At 47.7% G+C, this 15,365-nt stretch overlaps 1 protein-coding gene across 1 annotated transcript in view; it reads left to right on the forward strand.

Annotated features, from left to right (window-relative positions):
* Window positions 1–364: 364 nt before the first annotated feature.
* Cdk5alpha (Cdk5 activator-like protein) overlaps window positions 365–15,365 on the forward strand; it is a 39,979-nt gene continuing 24,978 nt past the window's right edge. Inside the window, exon 1 of the mRNA XM_080271242.1 lies at window positions 365–1,563. Coding sequence (XP_080127368.1) covers window positions 763–1,563 — 801 coding nt within the window. The 5' untranslated portion in view covers window positions 365–762. The remainder of the gene's footprint in view (window positions 1,564–15,365) is intronic.

Genomic DNA, 15,365 nt, shown 5'->3' on the forward strand with positions numbered 1-15,365 from the left:
CCAATCAGAAAACAGAACCCGTATTCACAAAACCTCCTGAATTTATGTCGTTTCTGAGATCGTCTGAATACAGGTTGGTCTTCATTTGTTTAGCTAATGTATATTTCAAATTCAAGCTCCAACACGAATTACCCATAATAAATAACACGTCCAATGAAGTACTAAAGATATTAATTAAATGTTACGATGGCTTGGCTGTGATGAACTGGTTGCGATATCTTGTAAATATGAAGGCAGAAGGAGCCGCCGCTGGAATGAACCGCGGCCTGCCATTGGTCGCTTAGTTTCCAGTGCTGAGCCCCGCATATGGAAGTCGGTGGTGGAGGTGTTAGGAGCAGGCGAGAGTTTGTTGTGGCGGTGTGTGAGTGACCCCCTGTGTGCCCTGCCTTGTGTCAGCGCAGGACAGATTTATACCAACCCCAGGTCACCCAGGACACAAGAAATTCCATCGCCAGGACCCGTGGGAAGAGGAGAAATGGCGGTGTTAGTGGTACAGGTGTAAGGGAAGAGGGGGCGCTTGTGGCAGCCATCTTTGATTCGCGATGGTGTGGCGAGTGTAAGCTGAGACGGGGTTTTGGTAGCAGAGATCCACTTGTCCGTCAAGGTGGAGATCGTAGGGTGAGAAAGCCAGAAAGAGTGAGAGAAAGTGAGAGAGAGAGAGAGAGAGAGAGGGAGAGAGTGTGAGCGCTGGCGGACCCCCCCAAAAAATCCGTCAAGGTGGAGACTCCTGGCCTGATATCGTCCCTATCAAAGGTGTTCAGCATGGGCACGGTGCTCTCCTTCAGTCCACGGGAGCAGAAGCCTTACTATGGCGACTACACTCTCAACAACCACAACTACGAGGCGCTCAACAACGTGCGCAACAAGGAGCGACCTGTTAACAATGAGAACGCCAACATCCTCAGCGAGAAGAACGCCCTGGAGCGGAACTTCAAGAAACATTCGCTCTTCATCAACGCGCTCAGCTGGAAACGCTTCTCCAACACCAACAAGAAGAAGCTGGACAACAAGAACAAGAACCTGGCCCTGCGACAGCCGCTAGATAACATCCACCCCTTCATAGACAACAATAAAAACATCCAGAAGGCCCTATCATGCTACAACATAAGACCAAGTTCCATGGGGCACCTGGATTTGGTCAGGGTGAATAACAACAATGCTCACAGCCCCGCACAGAAGCTCCCACCCAAGGCCACGCTCACCTCAGCTCCCTCCACCCACACCCACGACCTGCAGAGGGCCCTGGTACCCGCCCGGCCACTACCACAGCCACAGCAACCACAGCAGCCACAGCCACAGCCACACAAGCAGCACGTCGTTGCCCCCGTCGGACCCGTGTTAGCCCCCTCTCTCTCCACCAGTTCTGGGGGTTCCGCGGCCACCACCCCGACCGGAGTCAGCCCCACGAAGAAGACAGTGATCCAGGCGTCCACGTCGGAGCTGCTCAAGTGCCTGGGCCTGTACCTGCACCGCACCTGCTGCAGACTCACCGACTTTCAGGCAGGGGACGCCGTCATGTGGCTCCGGACAGTTGACCGATCACTACTGCTTCAAGGATGGCAGGTCAGGCAGGCTATACATACTGACTGGTCTCCTAACTTATCTACTAACGACTGCTTCATCTACTAATCTACTGACATCTACTAACATATCTATTAACTAACATCTATTAACCTATTTACCAGCTACTAATGCACCTACTAATCTGCTCACTGATTCACTATCCAATCTACTAACTAATCTACTAACGTATCTACTAATCTATCTACAAACTAATCCGCTAACTAATCTACTAAGCTACCAACCACCTCATCAACAATCCAGTCTCCTATTCTACCAACTAACCTACTAATCAAACTACCAACGGATCTCCTATTATATCTATTAACTAATCTACTAACTTATCTACTAATCTCCTGACTACTCTTCTTATCTACCAAGCAACCCAGCACCGTATCTAATTACTACTCTACTGCCCTATCTACTAAATTTTATCTAACAGCATCTCTACTAACTTTCTGACGTACTAACCACGCCCTTGTTAGTGTGCTTGTGTTAGGGTGATACAGGTGTTATAGTGTGTTTAGCCTGGCAAAGATTCCTAACCCCTTTCAGTTCAGGTATTGGCCACGTGTAGTCGGACTGTACTTTGACTAGAAACCAAGGAGACTCATTCCTACCTCATAATCCCTTACCCCTATCAGCTCCGTTAATGGCCAAGTGTAGTGGGGCTGCAGATTTGACTAGCAACCAAGGAGACACATTCCTACCTCATAATCCCTAACCCCTTTCAGCTCCTTTAATGGCCAAGTGTAGTGGGGCTGCAGATTTGACTAGGAACCAAGGAGACTCAGCGCTACCTCATATCTAAGACACACTGTATTACACGCAACCACAGCACAGTATTCAAGTTGCAGTAGCTCAGTTCCCTCAGGTGAAGACAGCGATCAGGGCACACATTAAGGGATGGGTGTACGAATATTGGGCATGGGGGGAAAGGGAGGGTGGGGAAGGGAAAACAGGGGAGGGGAGGGGAGGGAAAGGGAGGGGAGAGAAGGGAAAACAGAGGAGGGGAGGGAAAGGGAGGGGAGAGAAGGGAAAACAAGGGAGGGGAGGGGAGAGGAGGGGTTTAAAAGGCAAGAGTAGGTGCTGTGGAAGTGGGGTTAGTGAGGAATGTGTGTGGAATGCGATGAGTGGATGGGATACACCGCGATTCAGGAAAGAAGTGGAGTGAGGAAATTTTTTTATGACAACAGAAATGAGAAAAAAGATGGATGAACGGATGGATGGATGGATGGATGGATGGATGGATGGATGGACGGACGGATGGATGGATGGACGGATGGATGGATGGATGGATGGATGGATGGATGGATGGATGGACGGACGGATGGATGGATGGACGGATGGATGGATGGATGGATGGATGGATGGATGGACGGATGGATGGATGGATGGATGGGTGGATGGATGGATGGACGGACGGATGGATGGATGGATGGATGGACGGATGGATGGATGGATGGGTGGATGGATGGACGGATGGATGGATGGATGGATACAGGGTGAGAATGGATACCGTAACCACTTTAACGTGGCCTAAAATTGCCATATCGCCGTCTTGAATGTAAGCTGTAGCAGGAAATAAACACTACAATATGATGCTAGTCACGAAGAAGCTCCATGAAGAGAATGTGGAGCCGTAGCACTATCTTTTTGCAGACACTGAGCTACGTAAAATAAGTTGCAAAAGGCGAAAATCTGGGCCAAGTTAAAATGAATGGATTATAGGTAGGATGCTGAATGAGTGTATGAGAATGAATTTGATGAGGGAGGAGGCGTGGCAGGGCAGCAAGAGGGTGGACGGATATGGAGAATGAGTGAGTGAAAAAACCAAAGCATAAGCCCGTATTCTCGTGGGGTATGGAGGCTCCCCAGCACCTTTTCCTTGGCGATTTATTTCTGGATATGAATGGTTAATATCCTTCTCTGTGTTATTTATGCAGGGTATTGGTGATATCTGAATGATTTTGGTAGCGCAGAAGAGGTAGGAAAGGTGTAAGCATAAACACACACACACACACACTGAATCTCTCTCTCTCTCTCTCTCTCTCTCTCTCTCACTTACATAATACCACTCGTATGGAGTATGGGGGACAGGGGAAGGGGGGAGAGGGAAGGGAGAGAGGGAGGGGAGTGAGCGAGAGGAGGGAGGGAGGGAAAGAGGGAAGTGGGGAAAGAAAGGATGGAAGGAAGGAAAGGAAAGGAGGGTGGGAAGAACAGAGGGAGAGAAACCAGGAAGGGAGGGAGGAAAGGCGGAAGGGAGGTAGAAAGGGCAATGGTACTAAGGGTGAGGCAGAGGGAGGAGGGAGGGGAGGGGAAGGGAGGGGAGGGGAGGGGAGGGGAGGGAAGGGGAGGGGAGGAAGGAAGGACTAAGTAAAGAAGGGAGAAGAAAACACGAGAGGAAAGAAGAGAAAGACAAGGAGTAGAATGGAACGAATGGGAGAGAGGGTGAGAGGGAGGGAGGGTGAGGGAGTGAAAGGAGGGATAGGAGATGGATGAATGAATGAATGAAAGAGTGAGAAAGAATCAGAATGAGAGAGAGAGAGAGAGAGAGAGAGAGTATAGGGTGGTGGAAACGAACATATGGAGTGGAATAATTGATGGAGGGAAACGCATGAGGGGGAGGTGGAGGGGGAGGAAAGGGAGAAGGGTGGAGAGAGGGGGAGGGACGATAGGGGAGCGGAGGAAGAGAAAGAAGAGGGGGAAATAAAGGGGAAGGGGAAGAGGGTGGGGAGACAGAGGGGGAGAGGAGGGGGAGAGAGAAGGAAGAAGGGGAAAGAGGGAGAAGGGGAGGGGAGAAAAAGAGGAAAAGGGTTAAGATGAGAGGGGGAGGTGAAAGAGAAGGGGAAAGAGTGGGGAGGGGAGGGGAGGGGAGAGAGAAAGAGTAGTATGAGAGCCAGCAGATGCAAGAAAGAAATGATGACTCAGAGAAAGAACTAGAGAGGGAAGGAGGAAATTAAATGAAAGAAAAGATGAAGGAGAGAGAGAGAGAGAGAGAGAGAGAGAGAAAGTGAGGGACGCAGCAGGGAGGCAGGCAAGGATGAAGGAAGGCAGGGTGAGGCAGGATGATGCACGAAAGGAGGCTGGGTGAGGCACGGAGAGGAAGGGGTAGGTAGGATGTAAGGCAGGGTGAGGCAGGGTAAGGCTGGGTGAGGCACGGTGAGGCAGGATAAGGCTGGGTGAGGCACGGTGAGGCAGGATAAGGCTGGGTGAGGCACGGTGAGGCAGGATAAGGCTGGGTGAGGCACGGTGAGGCAGGACGATGCAAGAAAGGAGGCAGGGTGAGGCAGGGTGAGGCAGAGTGAGGCAGGATGATGCAAGAAAGGAGCAGGGTGAGGCACGGACAGGAAGGGTAAGTCAGGGTGAGGCAGGATGATGCAAGAAGGGAGGCAGGGTGAGGCAGGTCGGGATGAAATGAATGCTCTCTCTCACATCCACACTCCCAACACACACTTTAATTCCAGCATTTCTTTCACACTTTCTCACTTCTCTCTCACACTTCCTCACTTATATTTCATTTTCCTCACATTCCTCATCTTCATCTATTTCTCACATATTTGCTCACTTGCCCTCCCTATCTCGTTTTCCCTCTCCATCTCACATTCTTCCTCCCTCACTTTCACACATTTTCTCACACTGTCTCTCACCCTGACGGCTCTGCTCTCGAGGGTGTTCTGTTTCTCACCGCAGTAATGTATCACGTACGCTGGAAGGGTGAAGGGGTGAGGGGGTAGGGTGAAGGGGGTGGGGGTGAGGGGGCAGGGTGAAGGGGAGGGTAAGGGGGGGTGAGGGAGAGAAGCAGGGTGAGGGAGGGAAGGAGGCAGGGTGAGGGAGGGCTAGGGAGGATGAACATAGGGTGAGACAGGGTGAGGGAGAGTTAAGAAGGGAGAGGGAAGAGAGGCAGGGTGAGGAAAGGACAAGGGAAAAGGAAGAGGACAAGAAGAGGAAGGAAAGCAAGAGGAAAGAAGGGAGGAGGAGGGAGCGTGAGGCAGGATGAATACAGGGTGAGGCAGGACGAATACAGGGTGAGGCAGGATGAACAGAGTGAGGCGAATGAATACAAGGTGAGGCAGGATGAATACAGGGTGAGGCAGGATGAATATAAGGTGAGGCAGGATGAATACAGGGTGAGGCAGGATGAATACAGGGTGAGGCAGGATGAATACAGAGTGAGGCAGAGAGAGAGAGAGAGATTGTACAAGAACTAAACAGGAAATTAACTTCTTATGTACTCACTTTTCCTTTCTTCTCTCTCTCTCTCTCTCTCTCTCTCTCTCTCTCTCTCTCTCTCTCAATTACGAAACAACCAGAATTTTCTTATGTTTTTTTTACCATACGAGTAAATTGTGTTCCTTCCTTCCTTCTTTCTTTCTTTCTTCCTTCTTTCATTCCTTCCTTCCCTCCTTCCTTCCTTCATTCATTCCTTCCTTCTCTCTCTCCAGCATTCCTTCAGTCTCCCATCCTTCATTCATTTCTTCCTTATTTTCCTTCATCCTTCACTCACTTTACCTTCATCATCCATTCCTTTGTCCTTCCTACTTCCTTCAATCATTCATTCATTCTTCTCCTTTCCTTCCTTCCTTCATTCATTCTTCTCCTTTCCTTCCTTCCTTCATTCATTCTTCTCCTTTCCTTCCTTCCTTCATTCATTCATTCCTGTTTCCCTCCTTCCTTCATTTCTCCCTCCTTTCTTCCTCTTTCCATCTTTCCTTTCATCCTTCCTTCATTCTTCCTTCCCTACTTCCTTCACTTCTCCCTCCTTTCTTCCTCTTCCCATCTTTCCTTCATTCCTCCTTCCCTCCTTCCTTCATTTCTCCCTCCTTTCTTCCTCTTTCCATCGTTCCTTCATTCCTCCTTCCCTCCTTCCTCCTTTATAATTCCTCTCCTCCTTCCTTCACCTCTTGCTCTCTCTCTCTCTCTCTCTCTCTCTCTCTCTCTCTCTCTCTCTGTCCCTGTCAATTACCTATCAATAACAAATTCTCTCTCTCTCTCTCTCTCTCTCTCTCTCTGATGTCCCTGTCAATTACCTATCAATAACAAATCTCTCTCTCTCTCTCTCTCTCTAACATGCAAGACAAACCTCTTTTTCCCTAAGGATCAAGGGACAGAAAAGGTAAGAAGGGGAAGTGTGTGTGTGTGTGTGTGTGTGTGTGTGTGTGTGTGTGTGTGTGTGTGTGTGTGTGTGTGTGTGTGTGTGTGTGTGTGTGTGTGTGTGTGTGTGTGTGTGTGTGTGTGTGTGTGTGTGTGTGTGTGTGTGTGTGTGTGAGAGAGAGAGAGAGGCACTGCAGTATGAGAGAAGCAAGGTGGGTCCATTATTAAATCAGAGGGGAGGTGCCACTCGGCTCTCTGGGGAAGGCTGGGGAGAGAGAGAGAGAGAGAGAGAGAGAGAGAGAGAGAGAGAGAGAGAGAGAGAGGCGGGAGGGGGGACGAAAAAGGACAAGAAGAGGGAGAGGAGGAAAGAGAAGAGGAGAGGAAAAGGAGGAAGCCGGAGAGAGAGGACAGGAGGACAGAGAGGAGAGGGGGAGGAGAGGGGGAAATGGTAGGGAAGAGGAGGAGGATGCTGGAGAGAGAGAGAGAGAGAGAGAGAGAGAGAGAGAGAGAGAGAGAGAGAGAGGAGGGAACGGGATGGAGGAGAAAAGGGGAGAATGGAGAAATAGGAAGATAACTATTTGGAAGTGCAATTGGGGGGGGACGGAGAGGAGGCTGGGGAGTTGGGGAAAAGGAAGGAGAGGGGGAGGAAAGAAGGAGGAGGGCGAGGGAGAGGGAGAGCGAGAGGGGAGAGTAGAAGCTGGGGAACTGGAAAGAAGGGAGAGGAGGGGGAGAGGGAGGACGAGAGCGAGAGGGGGAGGTAGGAAAGGGAGAGGGGAGAGTGGAGGCTGGGGATTTGGAGAAAGGGAGGAGAGGACAGTGAAGAGGAGAGGGAGAGGGGAGGGTAGAGGCTGGAGAATTGGAGAAAGAGAGAGAGAGAGAGAGAGAGAGAGAGAGAGAGAGAGAGAGAGTGTGTTACCTGGGGAATGAGTACCTTAACTTAGGCTAATAAAGGGAGGCTGGGGAGGAGGGGAAATGATACCTGAGTTGACAAAGTGGAGGAGGAGGAGAAGGAAGAAGAGGAGGAGATGTGGGAAGAGGAACTGGAGGAGGAGGAGGAGGAGGAGGGAAAGATTTAGGAAGAGGAACTGGATAAGGAAAATAAGAAAGAGGAATATAAGATGACAAGCCATATTACTAACACTATAATGAAGCTCTCACGTCTGTTTACATCGCTAAAAATAATATTAGTCCTCGCTGAAGAAAAAAAAAAAGGAAAAAAAGTAATTCACAAAATCTCAGAGTACACACCAAAAAATAACTCAAATAAAAACAGAAAATACAGCCGGAAGGAAAAAGTTAGCAAGATCCGAACCGACATTTCCCGCGCGTCGCTACAAACTGAGATGACTGAAGTTAGCGAAAGTTTACATTGCTAGGAAGTGAGTTTACGGCTGGAATATCTCAAACTATGCTGTTTTTGCTTTTATTTGGCTTAAAAATGATCTCTCTCTCTCTCTCTCTCTCTCTCTCTCTCTCTCCTTGAAGTGGTTGGCGGGGGTGATAATACGAGGTCGAGGGGTGATTACTGGAAAACGTAGGTGGGGAGGTGAAGGGGAGAGTTAGTAAGGGGGGAGGTGGGGGGAGAGTTAGTAAGGGGAGGGGGAGGGAGGGAGAAGAAAGGAGAGAGGGGGTGATAGTAAGGGAAGGGGGGAGAGTATTGATAGAATAGGGATGGACAGGTGAGGGGGAAGGCGTAGTGAGGGAGGGGGTCAGGGCAGTGAGGGAGGGGAAGCAGAGTAGGCATGGAAGTGGAAGTAAGGCAGAGAGGTGGATGGGCCAGCATTCAAGGTAAGGTGTGGAGTGGAGTGGAGTGCAGAGGGGTAGAGCAGAGGGGAGTAGAGCTGAGTGGAATGGAGTGGAGTGGCATGGAGTAGAGTGCAGGAGAGTATAGTGGCGTGGAGCAGAGTGGCGTGGAGTGGTGTAGAGCAGAGTGGCGTGGAGTGGTGTAGAGCAGAGTAGACTGGAGTGGGGAGGAGAGGAGTGGAGTGGAGTGGAGTGGAGTGGAGTGAGAAAAACGCTGGACGGATAATTGCTCCATCGTTTTGGCTTTCTTTTTTTATATTTCAGTTTCTTTTATTTACATTGCAGTCATATTTACACTTCCTTTTGATCGTTATGGTCCTTCCTCTTTTATATTCATTATTTTTATTATTTACTGTTGTGGATCAATGGTAACCTCATCTAACCTAATCTAACTTGACGAAGCATCCGGAGAGAGAGAGAGAGAGAGAGAGAGAGATGCACCAGAGTTAGTAAATTTGCGTCACAAGCGAATGACGTCACATGGCCTGCACCCTCTCCATCTCGCCACTCAATCACCGTCACCGTCACCAACATCACCGTCACGAATAAATCACTCTGTCAATGGCGCTACCGTAATTACACCAGCGTATTAACCCTCAAATGACGGGGACAACTCAGATATCATTACATAGGATGGACGAGGACGAGATTCTGAACAGTTCCTCCATATCTCTGTTCCTCCTACATTAAAAAAAATCTTTGTTACGAGAGGAAAATGATCGTGGGTTACATGTTTTTTTCTTGCAGGATGGGGAAGAGAGGGTGCTTAAATCTGCCTGCGTCTGCCTAATTCACCCTGCAAATAGAAGTGAGTTACGATGGGGAAGGGTTCGTAAAATAGGTTTGAGAATCCGACCCGTGTAAAACGAGTATAAAACACGTGAAGGTTATGTATGTATGCTGAAAACGATCGATACAACCTTCTCTCTCTCTCTCTCTCACACACACACACACACAAATGAATGGTTGTTTTGTTTTATCTGACTGAACTGTGTGATTCAGGGACACACACACACACACACACACACACACACACACACACACACACACACACAATGAATGGTCTTTCTTTTCATCAGACGGAACTGTGCTAATTCAATAACTAAAGTACCTAGGTGTGGCTGGGTGCAATTCGTTGAGCCTTCGTGGTAATGCGAATCTCCTTGGTTATTAGTCAAATCTACCCTGCAATCGGACAACACCTGGCCATCAACTCATCTGCTGGGGGTTTGGCATTCGTTATGAAGTAAGAATGAAAATCTCTTTGGTTACTAGTCAAATCTACCCTCCAATCTGACATCTGCCCATTAACTGAACTAAAAGGGTGTCTGGATTATGAAGAATGAATCTCCTTGGTTACTAGTCAAACCTGAATTGAAAGGGGTTAGGGATCTTCGTCAGGTTACAGTACACGCATTATGGTTCTACAAGAGTTATATTTTCAGTGCGATATCGTCTTTTCTGTTAAATTAGTGATCTCAGGCGATTTATTCAGCTTTGGGGTATTTTCTGAACTTACGGGCCTTCCAAAACTGAGACGCCTGGAGGTTGTGAGATTATAATACAAAGTTCGAGATTGTAGTGAAAGGGTTAATGTAAGCCAGGAACTACAGGTGAGATGGAGGTAAAGGTAAGGGAAGGAAATAACTAACAACAACAACAACAACAACAACAACAACAACGATGATGATAACAACAACAGTAATAATAACAATAATAATAATAATTTTGATAATACCGGTAATAATATTGAAAAAGACGGAGATCATAATGAGACAGCAATACTATACAGGTAGGTGAACTTACAAAATTCTATCTTTCCTTAGTCCCGTAAAGGGTGGCCACAGACAAATCGTCTCCATGTCTTCCTGTCCCCTGTTATTACGCTACCCTACCCCCAACTCACACACCCCTCTCTCATATACCTATCCACTCCATCCCTCCATCTCATCCTCGGTATCCCCCTCCGTCTCCCCCCGTCCACCTCACTCACACACACTATAACCCCTCTCTCATTTACCTCTACACTTCAGCCTTCCATCTCATCGTCCGTCTTCCCCTCCCTCTTCCCCCCTCCACCTAATTCACATACACTTTCTACCCCCCCTCCCCCTTTCATATATCTCTTCACTCCATCCCTCCATCTCATCCTGGACCTCCCCTTCCCTCCCCTCCTCCCCTTATAAAATTCATATTAGAAATTCTTTGACGCATTTTTTGGAGGCCGTAAAATGCTGAGAAGTTTGACATTTAAACAGCCTGAGTTTACACAAATACTTACGATGATCCTAACATCCCATTAATCTGTTTACGAAAATATTTGAAGCAATTTATTTACACTGAATCATTTGATATTACCTGTTGCCATTAACAGACGATTTTATTTAGATTCGGAGAGATTAAGAGGGATTAGATAGATACTTCCTTAACCCCTTCTATTCGAGAAGTCTTTCCTGTCTTGCAGAAAATCGTCTGGAGGAAGAATGAAGAAAAAAATATGTAACTGGGCTTGTATTCTCGCTGGGTAAGGAGGTTCCCTAGCACCTCTTCCTTAGTGATTTATTTTTCGGATATGGCTGGTTACTATCCTTCTGTATGTTATTTATGCAGAGTATGGCGATATTGGATGGATTTATATAACACGGGACAGGAAGGCGTAATAAGCACAATAAATCGCTCAGAAAATGGTGTTAGGGGAGTTTCTTTCATCGACGAGAATATAGGTCTTGCACAGAAGGAGTTAAAACAAATGAGTGTGGATATTCGTGTGAGTATAATGGATGAATATTGATATGGGTAAGGTTGTGAGTGAAGGGGGTGAATTTGCGGGTAAAGCTATGCGATGAAGGGATGGTTAAATCTATATTGACCTCCACTCTCCATACCTCACCCTCACCCTCCCTCACCCTGACCCTTACCCCCTCTCCTTCTCTCTCCCTTACTCTCACACTACTCACCCTACCTCTCCATCTCTCACCCTCCCTCACCAACTATGCTTCCCTTATTATACTACATTCTTCCTGTGCCTCCTTCGCCCTGTCACACTTTCAATCTAACTCTCACTCTCGCCCTGCCTCCCTCCCTTCTCTTGCCCTCCCTCCCTTACACTCAACCTCTCCCTCACTTGCACTTACACCCTGTCTCTTCCTCTTTCGTCTTCTTTACCCTGCCTCTCTCCTCCCTCCTTATTCCCCACTCCCTACTCCAACCCTCCTCTCCCTCTCCCATAAAGCTAAACCCTGGCGGAGAGGCGAGAATAATATTGACACGGTTTGTTTACATTCAATCAGCCGCCATATTAGTTAGGTCGCTTAGTCTCCCAAAACATCGCATTACGTGAGCGTCATATTTTCCCCATCTAATCTTAAGACATGGGTGGATTACCGTCTAGTTTGGGAATATCTGAATTACATATATATAACTGAGAAGAATGGGCTTATGTAACAGGCTTTTTTGAGTTTGTATATACGAATTTTCAAAGTTATATATTCCAAAACAAATATTATTCCACATTTTCCTTACGTAATACTATAACATATACGATAAAAAACAGGACAGCAAACAGAAAAATAAGCTTATTATTAAAATGGCAATTCCTAACATATAAATAATCTCTCTATATATAAATTAATTCGCGTATATTCAGTCCATAGTTATATTTGATCATACATTAATGTTAGAGAGAGAGAGAGAGAGAGAGAGAGAGATGGCAACCTCAACAGATTAGTTCTGTTATCGAATATACCATCTAGGACCTTATATAACGATCTAATTCTCTCTCTCTCTCTCTCTCTCTCTCTCTCTCTCTCTCTCTCTCTCTTCCCAATTTCGCTTTCCCATTCCCTCCGTTTTTCCTCCAGTCTATTTTCTCTCCTCCTCCCGCTCCAACTTCCTATCTCCATTCTCTCCCTTCAACCTCCCTCCTCTCCCCATCTCTTCTCCTCCGACCCTCTCTCGCCTCCCCCTTTATTCCCTCCTTCCAGTCCCTTCCCTCCCCTCTCTCTCCCTCCTCCTTCTTTCCCCTCCCTCCCTCCCCCTCCTTACCTCCCTCCCCCACTCTCACACTCAATCAGATTTCCATTTCAACCCTATTTGTGGGTACTCTCTCTCTCTCTCTCTCTCTCTCTCTCTCTCACAGGTTTCCAGTGACCCAGTTTAACTTTGTTTTTCTCCCCTCAGTCTCCTATTTTTCTTCCTCTCTCTCTCCCTTCAATATTTTTTCTCTCCTTGTACCACAGCCCCTCCCCCTCTCTCTCATAGATAGATAGATAGATAGACAGACTGATAGACAGACAGAGATAATACCTACTGTTAAATATGGAAGAATTTATGTGATTGTGTGTGTGTGTGTGTGTGTGTGTGTGTGTGTGTGTGTGTGTGTGTGTGTGTGTGTGTGTGTGTGTGTGTGTGTGTGTGTGCCCTTAATTCTGACCTCACCCGCTTCTCATAACAGCCATGAGGCAAAACTGGGCCAGAAAGATTGCCACCCCCCCCTCTCTCTCTCTCTCTCTCCCTCTCTCTCTCTCTCTCTCTCTTTCTCTCTCTCACAACAGGCAATCGCTCCAATCATCGCTCCCATTATGGTTCGTTCACTCGCAAAAAATATAGTTCAAATAGCAGTATGAAAAGAGTGGAAATTGGAACGAAAAATATTGGAAAAGAACGATGCGAAATAATACAGGAAAGGTCGCCGGAAATACGGTAAAAATATGAGAGAGAGAGAGAGAGAGAGAGAGAGAGAGAGAGAGAGAGAGAGGTTGCACATAGTAAGAAATAAGAGTTAGAGCTAGCACACAATGAGAAATGTGAGAGAGATAGAGCTAGTACACAACCCTCCCCTTCCGTACCCTAAGCTGGGGAAATGTGGGTCGCCCCGCCATTACCCCCTGTCATGTTCCCTCTCTCTCTCTCTCTCTCTCTCTCTCTCTCGTTGCTATTTTCTTCCCTTCCTCTCCTCTCTTCTCCCTCTCTTTTCGTCTCCTCTCTTCTTTCTCCACTTTCCTTCTTCCCACTCTCTCTTCGTCTTCGCCTCCCTTTCCTCTTTTCTCGTCTTTAATTTCATTCTTACTGCCTCTAGACGATTTTATTCAGCTGAGGAGAGACTGAGGGGTTATATACAGCCTTCATTAACCCCTTCACTACTGGAGGTCTTGGCTAAGCTGAGGAAAACCGTCTGGAGGTAAAGAAGCTAAAATGTATTATCGTATTGCAAGATTTAACAATGAGTCAGGCCCTTGTTATATCGCCACTGACACACACACACACACACACACACACACACACACACACCTCCTTCCCCTTTCTTCCTTTCTTTCCTACTTCCCTCTTCCTCTCCACTCCCTTCTTTCCTCTCCTTTAACGCTCCCTCTTCTCTTCCCTCACTCCAAACCCTTCTCCCTCTCTCCTCCTCTCTCTCCACTCCCCTCTCCTCCTCCCTTCCTTCTCGCAACCCCCCCCTCCCTCTTCCTTCCGTCCTTCCATCACCCCTTCCCCATTTCCTACTCTCATTTCTCCCTCCTTTTAGCCTCTCTCTCCACTCTCCCCCCGTCTTCCTTCCTCCCCTCCCCTTCCCTCCCCTCGCCTCCCCTCCCTTCTCTTCCCTTCCCTTCCCTTCCTTTCCCTCCCCTCCCCTCCCCTCCCCTTCCCTTCCCTTCCCTTCTCTTCCTTTCCCTCCCCTCCCCTCCCCTCTACATCAAAGCAACACTAAAAAGCCTATATATAAATTTAATCTCCTCTCTCCACAAGAAACCCCTCACACACACACACACACACACACACACACACACACACACACACACACACACACACACACACACACACACACACACACATTTCCCTTGCATCCAAACTATTCACACACACACACACACCCACACTCACACCCACATTCTCCCTATCATATTCAGTCTCACACACACACACACACACACACACACACACACACACACACACACACACACACACACAAAACCATTCACCCACTTACACCAAACTCATCTCCTTGCCCTTCCCCTCACTTCCCCCTCCCCTCCCCCTCCCCCTCCCCCTCCCTCCCCTCACACACCTGCCTTTACCTGTGCCAGCCTAGTGACGTCAGAGGGAGGAGGTCACGTGATTACTACCCCATTCATCTCTTTTACTCAATGGCAGCGACTGTATTGGCAAGAGTGTGGGAAGGTAGGTAGGTAGGGAGCTAGGGAGGTTGGTACGATGCCAAGTAGGTAAGTAGGTAGGTAGGTAAGCAGGTAGACTGGTAGGTAGGTAGGTAAGCAGGTAGACTGGTAGGTAGGTAGGTAGGCAGGTAGGTAGGTAAGCAGGTAGGTAGGTAGGTAGGTAGGTAGGTAGGTAGATAGATAGATAGATAGATAGATAGATAGACAGACAGATAGATAGATAGGTAAGAAGGTAAGTTGGTACGCTGGTAGGCAGGAAAGTAGTTCAGTGGGAAGGTAAATAGGTAGGTAGGCACATATTCGCATGCATGTATGAAGGAACGTATGTATATAGGTAGGTAGGTAAGCAGGCAGGTAGGTAGGTAGGATGAGGTTAAGAAAAACAGCAAACAACAAAAACAACATCACTACCACCACCACAACAACAATAAACAACAACAACAACAATGAACTTCAGATAACGTCAGTCGAGTCAGATGAGGATGACGTCACTGGGGATCTGCTCTCTGATTGGTCGATAAAATTAAAGGTATACAAGTGGCCAAAACGAGGAATAATTGAGAGAGAGAGAGAGAGAGAGAGAATAATAAGTGCAATAATGATCTTTGTTCCATTCCTGAGTTGAAAAAAGAGGTCAAGGAGGAGGAGGAGGAGGAGGAGGAGCAATGGTTATGATAATGATGGAGGAGGAGGAATGTTATGATGCTGATGGTAATGAAGGAGAGGCTAGTGGTA

The sequence above is a fragment of the Coenobita brevimanus genome, chromosome 45, assembly GCF_032717465.1.
Source record: "Coenobita brevimanus isolate Jiangsu-jjx chromosome 45, ASM3271746v2, whole genome shotgun sequence".
In the NCBI taxonomy this organism is placed as follows: Eukaryota; Metazoa; Arthropoda; class Malacostraca; order Decapoda; family Coenobitidae; genus Coenobita; species Coenobita brevimanus.